Below are 11840 nucleotides of genomic sequence, written 5' to 3'. Positions count from 1 at the left end.
TGCATATAAGTGTATATTATATCAAAAGTGATCCCATAGAAATTGCCACAACATTTTATTTTTGCTTTAATGTGATTGGCAACTCGTCAAAGGTAATTGTCCTTTTGTTAAAAGTTGATTCAACAAAATATTTATTAACACAATTTGTGCATGCAAATGTGCATACTTTTTGCCCTTTATTTAAAAATAAATTAGCCCCTAAAATGCCAAGGAAAAAAGTATTGACAATTGCTAGCAAATCGTTTAAGAAGCTAAATCTAAAATTAGATTACTTATTTTGCAGACTATTATAACTGCTTTAGTACGGTTGCAGTTAATTCTGCATTCTGGTTATTTTGGATTTTCTTTGAGAGAGCTTGTTAATTAAACCTAAGTATTGTATGAAGTCAAAATTGTTAAATCCTTCCAAAATACCTCCCTTAATAAATGTCTCTCATCTTGTAAATTTGTATGCATTTACAAACATGATTAATAACTACATTGTAGTGCTGCGTAATTCTACAGTCTTTATTTGTGAGATACTGATTTCTTTGATGCTCTGTACATTTTGGCATAGTTAGGTTTTTTCCATTGTAAAATGAGGCTCCAGTGGAAGGCATTATGTTTTGTCTTGCATAGATATTTCCCCAGATAAGATATGCTTTACATATTTCTTTCTCTTTGATGTTGGTAGGCGGCCTGGTACCCAGCATGGCTTTGAATAGTCCAGTAATATAATAAACCATTGAAAGTAGCTTTACAGGGTATGATTGGGTCTTGACAGACAGCAAACATGTCTGCAAATACAATATTTAAAGCCAAGCCATAAGTTACGAGCACAGACATCATTGCAATCATATATCATGCATGCTTGTTTTAGTTTGGCGTAATGGCTCCATTCCTTACTATCTGCTCTTGCATGCTCATTTTTGCCCTGTTTGCATTTTTTGTGTTCTTTCTAAGAACTGCCTTGCGAAACACTGACAGATTTCTTCGGCTGTGCACTGCTTAAATCTGTAGTAGTCATGTCATTGTGGTGTTTTGAGTCAAAAGGGATTTATTTACCAACATAATCTTTTTTTTATTACATTTTATAGATTCAGAAACGTCAGAAAGTGCTATTTTTTGAAACCTAATATCTAGTTATTTGCACATTTATGAATCAGACAGTTATGAATAACATTTTTCAGTACAGTTACAGTAACAAAATGATTGAAAAGTTGTAATGATTGGGCTGGAATGGACAAATATGACATGCCTATGCATCCTTAACATATATATGGAGCTTTATGCCATTGAGTAATTGTAACCATTTACTGGTCTGTGTTCCTGATTTGTCCAGTTTTACTTACAGTATGCCCTTCTTTCTGTTGTTTTGATGCTGATCACTGCTTTTTTTTTATCTTGGGCTCAAATGCTCTCACTCATTCTGTCCCTCCCCCCTTCTCTTCAATCTCTCTCCTCATTGGATGAGACTTCGCTGGGCTCTTCCATTCACATTAGGAGTTTGATGAGGTACTGTCCAAATGATTTAACCTTAGGTCATCTACACCTATAGAATTCTGCACAAATATCATTCCACATATTTTCCCATAAAGTCAACAGAAAATGATTTTTTTTTTTAAAGTGTGCATAGTCATGAGTTATGATTGAGACTGTTTGGCTCATGTATCCTGTATATTATTTTAAAAGAGTCAAAAAGGATTATTGTGTTTGTTGTGATGAGCAATGAAATGTGTGATTGAATAAGTGTGAATGTAATTGTATTTTGCTGTTCTGTCTTCTATGTCCTTTAGCTGGCTGATGACCGTATGGCTCTGGTGTCTGGCATTAGTTTGGATCCTGAGGCTGCTATTGGTGTCTCAAAGAGACTCCCACCTAAATGGGTGGAGGGTGTGGATGAGGTAAGATATGTTGATATGTTTGAAGCATTCATAAAATGAAAGAATGGGATACATTGTTAAACTGATAATAAAAAGAATGTTCATGGTTCAAAAAGCAAGTTGAACTCTACCGACAACATCTGAGGCAGGTCGGTTTAATGGCTTTTACATGGACATGAAAGAAGATGAAAAATTAGATACAACTACAGACAAGGTTTGTAAGCATGGGGGAATTCACTGAGAATTTATTTTATTTTTAACATTTATTTGCACATGCTGTCTGCATTGTTTTAGCACCTGATTCACTACAGGAATAATTTAAATCAAATAATGGTGCAAACACATCCAAAACATTAATGCTGCACGCAATTAGTATGGTGCAATTCCCCATCTTTGCAGGTCGGATCTGGGTGCTAGGTTGTGGAGGATGCAGCAGACTACTTTGATCTGGCGTACTTTGTAGTGACAGTACAGAATCGTCTCTAATCATCCCTTACAATGCTGAAAGTGCTCTTGATTACATCAGATGTCTGAGAAATAAGAAGTCTCCTCTTTTCCCCCAGTCAGCACATTGAGAACTGATATTCAGAAGTTAGTTTTGAAGGAATGCACATTTAATTAGCAATCTCAATGTGATAGAAAGATATATTGGGATCTTGGATTCAACTGCATTTGGATTTCTTCCCTCTAGTTGTGAAACCCAGAATGAACAGTGAATGTCTTGTTCCTGCAGATTCAGTATGAAATCACACGTATCCGTCAGAAGATGAAGGATCTGGCCAGTCTGCACGACAAACACATGAACCGCCCCACACTGGACGACAGCAGTGAGGAGGAACATGCCATTGAGATCACTACACAGGAAATAACACAGGTATAGGAACACACATTCTGAAATGCTGGTTTAATTCAGTAACATCTGTTATAACTAAAAAGGTTTACATAAATGCTTGGACAAGTCGATAAATGATGGCAATAAATCGCTGCACACATTGTAAAACCAAACAATTTTCAGCATCTGTAGTGTGTCTATGTGTATGTGTGTGTAGATGTTTCACAGGTGTCAGTGGGCGGTAACAGGGTTACAGACACAGAGTTATCACTGTATAGAGCAAGAAAAGAGACTATTGACGAATGTGGTCTCCTCATTGGCCCAGAGCCTTCAGGAACTGTCAATCAACTTTAGACACACACAATCAAGCTACCTGAAACGTAAGAGTATGCACACACACACACACACACACACACACACACACACACACCAAAGATATCTGAAACCTAGATGTCCTCTCTACAACTTTGTTTTACTTGCATGCAACATGTACAGTATACTTTAAAAATAGTTTCTTCTAGAAGTTGTATTCCAGGCTGTTTCCCCCTCTTCCATCATTTCCTGTCCTTTTTATACTCTCCTCGATATAAAAAGTTGCTCAAGGGAAGAAATTATAATGACAACATGCATTTTCCATCCTAAAATCGAGGATTGAGAAATGCAAAGTGATTTTCGCTGTATGCTGAATTCTTTGACGGCACATTTTTGCTTTGGTTGCAGGCATGAAAAACCGTGAAGAAAGATCCAAGCACTTTTTTGACTCTGGTCCTCTTGAGGAGGAAGATGAAGATATTGCAGCATATGACAGAGTAAGAATGTTTGTCAAACCCTACAATACTCATACTATGTGTGTGTGTGTGTATGTATGTGTGTGTATATATAGATATATGTATACACTACTGGTCAAAAGTTTTGAAACACTCATTCTTTATTAATTTCTTTTTTCACATTTTAGAATAATAGTAAAGTCATCAAAACTATGGAATAACATAAATGGAACTATGAGAATTATGTTGTGACGAAACAAAATCCAAAATAAATCATAACTGTGTTATATTTTAGCATCTTCAAAGTAGTCACCCTTTGCCTAGAATTTGCAGACATGTACTCTTGACATTTTCTCAACCGACTTCTTTAGTTATCACCCTGGGATGCTTTTTAAACAGTATTGAAAGAGTTCCCATCTATGTTGGGCACTCATTGGCTGCTTTTCTTAATTATTCGGTCCAAGTCATCAATTTCAAAAACTATTTTTTTTAATCACATTTTAGTTTTATAATGAAAAAAATTAATATGGTGCCACAATTATATTTTTGTCTACAAAACTAATTTCAAACATTTAAGCATACGCCTTCAGATCAAAAGATTTTTAAGATCATGAGAAACATTTCAGTCAAGTGTTTCAAAACTTTTGACCGGTATTGTGTATATATATATATATATATTAGTATCTATAGAAAGTCATCATACATTGTCAAAATCCTTATCATTTGTAACATTACACCCTGGAAATTTAAATAAATTCAATTGAACCTTTTCCAGCTGTTTTTACACATTATAACATTAAACATCAAAGTGAAAATAACATGTTAAAAAATCTGAACAATTATTAAAGTTAATTAGTAATATCCCTGGTTTGGATAAGTGATCAGCCCCCCAAGAGTAACCATTTCAAACTCGCTCAGGTGCAACCAATCACCTTTCAGATTCCATACCTGCCTAACTGGCTCCCAACTGACATCAGTTTTTGTGGTTTTGATTACTTCAGAATAAAACCAGCTGTTCCATTATGATTCCACTACTAGTAGTGCATGGTAAAGAATTCAAGAATTCATCATGTTTGGAAAGGTGCTTTCAAAAGGGCTCTGGGATAAAACTGTGGAAAGGCACAGGTTAGGAGAAGGGTACGACAAGATTTCAAAGGTTTCTATCCCTCTCAGTACCGTTGAGAGCATTCTTAAGAGGAGGAAAATGCATGGCACCATCAAAACCTTGCCTAGATGGGGCTGTCCCTCCAAACTGAATGACAGTGCCAGGAGGATACTGATCAGGGAAGCTATCAAGAGGTTAAAGGCAACTTTGAAGGATTGAGAAGATTGATCAGTCTGTGCATGTGACAACAATCTCCCAAGCTTTACACAAAAGCTGGCCTGTATGGCAGGGTGGCAAGAAAGAAGCCCATTCTGAAAAAGTGCCATACTAAGTCTCGTTTGCACTTTATGAAAAAACACTTGGAGGATTCTAATGTCATGTGGCAAAAGGTTTTATGGTCAGATGAGATAAAAATTGAACTTTTTGGACTGAATTCCAAGCGCTGTATTTGGAGACAACCAAACACAGCACACAACCCAGAACATACCATACCTACTGTGAAGCGTGGTGGCATCATTATGTTGTGAGGGTGTTTCTCTTCATCAGGGACTGGACAATTGGTCAGGATTGAAGGGAAAATAGATGCTGCCATGTACACCCAAATACTTGAGGAAAATCTGTGGCCCTCTGCTCGACAACTGAAGATGGGCAGGTGGTTCACCTTTCAGCATGACATTGACCCTAAACACACCACCTTCCTATCCAACACAGTGGATTAAGAATAGGAAGGTCAAAGTCCTTGAGTGGCCAAGTCAGATCCCTGATTTAAATACAATAGAAAACCTGTAGATGGACTTCTAGAGAGCAGTCCTTCACCGCTCACCCCACAATTTGACTGAGCTAGAACAATTCTGCAGGGAAGAATGGGCAAATATTCCCCAATCTAGGTGCGTGATGCTAGTAGAGACATATCCAAACAGACTGATGGCTGTCATTAAAGCAAAAGGTAGCTCTACAAAGTATTAAATCCAGGGGTATTACTTTTCAAACCCTGTTATTATAGTTTTTCATCTTTTATACATTTTTGGCTTTGCTTTTTTGTTTTTCATTACTTGAATGTTGGAAAGCAAAATTTGTAAATAAAGCTGGTAAACAATTTTTTTTAATGGGTTTTAATTTCAGAATGTAAGACAAAAAAAAAAAGTGACTTTTCCAAATGGGTATGATGATTTTCTATAGGCACTGTATATATTTATATATATACTGTATATACATATTGGGGGGTGCACAATAAATCAGTGACCATATCGGTATCGGCCAATAATGGCATTGTTTTGGAAGTATTGTAAGACGATAATAACAGGTTTTTTGTTTGTTTGTTTAAGAGGTAAACTCTTTTTACACACTGCTTTTCAAAAGTTGTAAACTGTTTTTTTCTACTGTAAATTATAATGTTTTAACGTTTGATTTCACTTGAAGAAAATACCATTCTAGATTGCCGCTGTAGTGTCAAGTTTTTTTTTACTGTATAGATTTTTATTGGTTATCGGCAATAATAAACAAATATTTGAGTTTGACCAAAATTTCTATGTTGGTGCATCCCTTGTAATTTATTTTTAGTATACTGTTGGTCTTTGTCTTCAAAAATCTCTTTTTCACTTTTTTAGGGATTTACGGATGACCAGCTCGTACAGGTTCAGCAGAACACAGTGATGGTAGAAGAGCGGGAGAGAGAAATTCGACAAGTTGTACAATCCATTTCTGACCTTAATGAGATATTTAGAGATCTTGCTGGGATGGTTGTTGAGCAGGTCAGTGAGTTTCTTGCTTACAAGGTATTCTATATAGGCAGAAAATTGTAGCAGGTCCCATAATAAACATTTTAGTGACTGATTTAAGTCACACACAACTGATTTTTGATGTCTCAATTTCTCTAGAATAACAATTTATTTAGTAATTGTGTTCAAACACATTCATATATATATATATACACACACTGTTCAGCCACAACATTAAAACCACCTGCTTAATATTGTTTAGGACCCCCTTGTGCCACCAAAACAGCACCAACCCGCATCTCAGTATAGCATTCTGAGATGCTATTCTTCTCACTGCAATTGTACAGAGCAGTTATCTGAGTTACTGTAGACTTTGTCAGTTCGAACCAGTCTGGCCATTCTCTGTTGACCTCTCTCATCAACAAGGCATTTCCATCTGCAGAACGGCTGCTCACTGGATTTCTTTTTGTTTTTGGCACCATTCTGAGTAAACTCTAGAGACTGTTGTGTGTGAAAATCCCAGGAGATCAGCAGTTACAGGAATATTCAAAACAGCCAGCCTAGCACCAACAATCATGCCACGGTCCAGATCATTGAGATCACATTTTTTCCTCATTCTGATGGTTGATGTGAACATTAACTGAAGCTCCTGACCCATATCTGCATGATTTTATGCACTGCCTGCATGATTTTATGCACTGCCTGCTGCCACATGATTGGCTGATTAGATAATCGCATGGATGATTCTTGGTGCCAGACGGGCTGGTGTGAGTATTTCTGTAACTGCTGATGTCCTGGGATTTTCACACACAACAGTCTCTAGAGTTTACTCAGAATGGTGCCAAAAACATTCAGTGAGTGGCAATGCCTTGTTGATGAGAGAGGTCAACGGAGAATGGCCAGACTGTTTCAAACTGTCAAAGTCTACGGTAGATAGTACCTTAGATAACTTAGATAACCTCTTGTACAATTGTGGTGAGAAGAATATAATCTCAGAATGCTATTCTGAGATGTGGGTCGGTGCTGTTTTGGCGGCATGAGGGGGACCTACACAATATTAGACAGGTGGTTTTAATGTTGTGGCTGATCGGTGTATATACACACTGTTTATATGTATGTATATTTTACACAGAAACAGAAATATTACAAAAAAGTGTTGTTAAAGACAATGTAAATCAAATTCAGGGCACAGTCCTCGACAGAATTGACTTCAATGTGGAACAAGCGTGTGTCAAAACAGAGGAGGGACTTCAGCAGTTGCAAAAGGTGAGGCCGTTATCCAACTTGGTGATGTGTTAAGCAACATGTCAAGGGTTTAATTTGCTGACTTTAACATTTGTCAGCCATTTTTATGTAATGTAAATTTACTTTGCATCCAGATTATAGTTAAGAAGTCAAGTTAAATGAAAGTCATAGTGGAAATAGAAATATATTCAACTTTTCCTTTTTTCCTTCTTGTTGTTAGGCTGAACAGTACCAGAAGAAAAACCGCAAGATGCTGGTCATATTAATTCTCTTCGTCATAGTTGTTGTTCTAATACTTATTCTGTTTGGGACAAAGTTTAGTTGAATCATTCCATGGAGGGATCCACCTGTATGTGTGAGAGTGTAAGTGTGTACACATGCTGACCTTTGGACCATTGTTTGAGGGCGGAACATTTGTCAAACCAAAGCTGCTTATGTTTTTGAATATTACACAACAAAATTAAACCGATAAGGCGCGCCCTCTGGAGGCTGCCAGATAAAGTTCATGTGTTTAAACTGTTAAATGGGCAGTGCAGGAAATAGGCTTTTGTAAGAGGCAGTGTTAGTATTCAGGTTCCTTTTAATTGTGTTCAGAGGGCCAATTTGTCCTGCACAAGCACAGCATTTTGACAGGAGTGTGGATGCAAGATGGCAGCATGTTTATCTCAACTGTACAGTATGTGACAAAATAAGGTATCCTCTGAAGGCTGGAATCTTGTCTGTATCTCTCCTTGAACATGATTTTATCTACTTGAGTTAATCTCACAAAAACTGTCCATAAAATTGTCCGGATCATATTTCACCCTCAAAATCAAAATAAATAAATAAAAAATTACTGTATATTGTAATGAAAATTGAAGAAATAAAAAAAAATTAAAGAAAATGAAATTTTTAGGACTATTCCTGATCTTTTGCCTTGCAACATGTACAATTAAGTAATTTCTTTCCCTATTTCTTATTACTGTAATGCAGATAGGTCTTATCTAAATTACTGTAATGCTAAAAAATATATATATAAAAATAAAGAACATTTAATAAAAAATTATAAAAATGGTTATTTATAAAAATATGTATTTAGAATGTTTTTCTTTTTCAATTTAAATTGTAAAGTATGCATCATGGCAATATTTCTTGTAATGCCTTTAAATTATGATGATTAAATGAAAATAAAAATTACAGTAATATTTACTGTATTGTAGTGATAATGAGAATCGCCATTAAGAATCATTTGAATTACCAAATCATTTGTAAAACATCCAGACACCTTACAGTAATGAGAATGTCACAATGCAAAATATCTTTATGGTCCTAAAAATAGGCAGCATTTTCTTTATGCAGCATACAGTAAAATTAATTTTCTCTTGATTTTGGAGTGAAATGTGACCTAGACATGTTTTGTTGTGAGATTTACTAACTATCTTCCTGTGCCTAGCCTCTGTTTCAATCAACAACTGTAGTAACTCTAGAATTAAAGGAATAGTTCGCCCTATAATGAAAATTCTCTCATCAGTTACTCGCCCTCGTGCCATCCCAGATGTGTATGACTTACTTTCTTCTGCAGAACACAAACAAAGATTTTTAGCAGATTTCAGCTCTAAGTCCATGCAATGCAAGCGAATGGTGGCCAGAACTTTGAAGCTCCAAAAAGCATGTAAAGGGAGCATAAAAGTAATCCTTAAGACTCCAGTGGTTTAATCCATATCTTCAGAATATCTATGAGAGGTGTGGGTGAGAAACAGTTCAATATTTAAGTTATTTTTCACAAGAAATCTCTACTATCACTTTCACATTCTACTTTGTTTTTGGCAGTTCACATTCTTTGCGCTTTTTGCCACCGGCTGGGCAGGGAGGAGAATTTTTAGTTAAAAAAGGACTTAAATATTGATTGGTTTCTTTCAAAATATCTTTGTTTGTGTTCAGCAGAAGAAAGAAAGTCATACACATCAGGAATGTCATGAGGGTGAGTAAATGATGGGAGAATGGTCATTTTTGGGTGAACTATCCCTTTAAACTCCCATATGACGTTGTGAGCAGCCTTTGGACAAAACCTTGCTTTTAGGTTAGGTTTTACATGTGTTCAGTGTGTGCCCTAGTTAAAATCTCACATGAAGTCTGTTTTTTTTTTTTTTTTTCCCACCTTAAACTCTTGGAATTTCCACTTTGTGTGTATGTGTATATGTAAGCTCACTTGCTCTTGTTTTAAAAGAGAAGCATTGACACTCCAGTGAACCATGTGAGTTACGATCAAAGAATGGGGAACGCATACTCAAAGCATTTATCATGGTCTTTTCCGCAAATTAAAATCCTTTTAACTCTGTTTAATTTTAATTTAATGGTTGGGATTATGACATGTATTGAATGAATTAAATGTTACATTGTCTTTTAACAGGCAACTATAACTGACCGTTATTTCCTCTGCTTATGTCAGTGGAGGTTTGTAATGCACCATTATGTGTTTAGCAGTGTTGTTGTCATAATATCAGTATAATTTCAGTGATATTTTTGATAAAGGGAGTGATTTAGCAAAACTTATTTTGCTTCACTCCGTTCCTTGCCTTAAGGAGTGGACACTTGTGCACTTAACTTGGATGATGATGATGTGAAACTTCTGGTTTTTTTTTTTTAATTGTGCTTTTTCATTGACTGGTGTTGCCACTACCGTATCTGTCAGTCTGAACTCTAATCTCTGACCATATTCGGACTGAAGCTCAGTTGGGTCTCCTGACTTACTGATGTCTCTTGTACGAGATGAAATTATTTATTTTAGATGAAAATATGTGTACAGTTTATGGAGTTCTATTGTTGTCCTTTGGTAGCATTGTTGAAAGTCTGAGCTTATAATATTATTATTATTATTATTATTATTATTATTGTAATGATGATTTATGTTTTTCTGTATTTCAAAAATCATTTCCTTTTGGCTTTTGTGAAGGTTAATTGCATCACTACTGTATGATGGGAAAAAATATAAAGTTGACTGTGTGTTTTTATAAATACAGAGGCAATTTATTCTGATATTTTAGAAGGCGAGCCATGTTGAAAAATGGGATAAAGGCAAAAAATAGCAGCACATCCAAGGCTTAAACACATTTCATATGGTTATCTCCATTTTTTATTTAATTTTTTCTCCCAGTTTTGGTGTGATACCTGGTGTGAATATTTCATATTTTTCTTCCATTATGGTACTACTGTATGCTATATGAACCTAGAACTTCTGTAAAGATTAAACAGATTTTTAATTAAATAAATAAAAAATTTAATAATTTATATATGTAGGGTATTGCAGTGTACTTAAGTAAACTTTCTACACTAACTAAAAAGCACCATGGTAAAGCATGTTTAGTAAATATCATGGAATTACCATCTGATGCCATCACTGTACCATGCAATGTTGGAGAGTAAATAACTAAAAGTAGTGAGCTATTAACTACGCTTTCCAGTAGCGTGTCAGTAGTTCAGCTGTTCTCAAAATGGTGTAGCAGCTATCTTTTTCAACATGTACGGTTATAGCGCCACCAGACGCTACATCGCTATTTTGTGTTACAAAATCTTGCGTGCTCTACTAAGCGGCCCTCTAAATAATATACAGCGTTTAAAATTCCGACTAACTAGTGAATCGGTTCATCCTAAACGGTCCTCTCTCATTTGCAGCGTTGGAAAATCTGATTCATTTTAGTGAATCAGTTCGTTCAGATGGTTCATGTAACTGAACAGATTCAAAATAATGAATCCCGTTTCGATCCTACAGAATGGTTTAGTATTCTTTATATGCCAAAATCTTTTGTAAAATGCTGCTGTTGATTTCTATGTTTTCGCTATATAAATGAATTGTTTTGCCATTTTTGTTGTATTAAGTGTAAATTTATATGTTCAGGTTTAAAGGTGCACTCAGTAACTTTTGTCTTTATGTCATCTTGGACTTACACTGACACCTAGTGGCTTGGATGCAGCATCATTTAAAATCAATAGTTTTCAGTTTGAGATGCCATTGTAGAAATGTATTATTCACAGTCAGCCATGATTACTTCAGTCAGTGAGTTAATGACGGTTACTGAGATTAAGCAAGTAGTATTCAGCTGGTCATGTGATTGTAACATGTGCGGACCCTCTCCATGTAGAATAAAACAGCTTTTATAAGGTTACTGATATGACTGGAGTCTTCATTTTAATGTGTGGTCATGATTTCTACATATATTGCAAAATTACAATTCATGTCTTTAGGAGATAAACCTTTTTAATGAGGAAAAATTTACTGAGTGCACCTTTAATGAGATTCAATATACACAGGGGAGTAGAAAGTACTCAGAAATT

General features: G+C 35.6%; 1 protein-coding gene across 3 annotated transcripts in view; it reads left to right on the top strand.

Moving 5' to 3' along the window:
• Positions 1–10800, top strand: part of LOC127445960 (syntaxin-16-like) — a 12194-nt gene extending 1394 nt beyond the window's left edge. For 2 of the 3 annotated variants that reach the window (XM_051706500.1, XM_051706499.1), the window contains exons 2-8: positions 1776–1883; positions 2596–2736; positions 2912–3074; positions 3415–3503; positions 6174–6317; positions 7470–7550; positions 7750–10800. In XM_051706500.1, coding sequence (XP_051562460.1) covers positions 1776–1883; positions 2596–2736; positions 2912–3074; positions 3415–3503; positions 6174–6317; positions 7470–7550; positions 7750–7854 — 831 coding nt within the window. In that variant the 3' untranslated portion in view covers positions 7855–10800. Of the gene's footprint in view, positions 1495–1775; positions 1884–2595; positions 2737–2911; positions 3075–3414; positions 3504–6173; positions 6318–7469; positions 7551–7749 lie in introns of all 3 variants that reach the window. The other variant, XM_051706501.1, reaches the window with a different exon arrangement.
• The last annotated feature ends 1040 nt before the right edge of the window (positions 10801–11840 follow it).

Source organism: Myxocyprinus asiaticus, chromosome 9, assembly GCF_019703515.2.
Source record: "Myxocyprinus asiaticus isolate MX2 ecotype Aquarium Trade chromosome 9, UBuf_Myxa_2, whole genome shotgun sequence".
In the NCBI taxonomy this organism is placed as follows: domain Eukaryota; kingdom Metazoa; phylum Chordata; class Actinopteri; order Cypriniformes; family Catostomidae; genus Myxocyprinus; species Myxocyprinus asiaticus.
The sequence above is the reverse complement of the archived record's forward strand: the minus strand, read 5'-3'. Positions and strand labels throughout refer to the sequence as shown.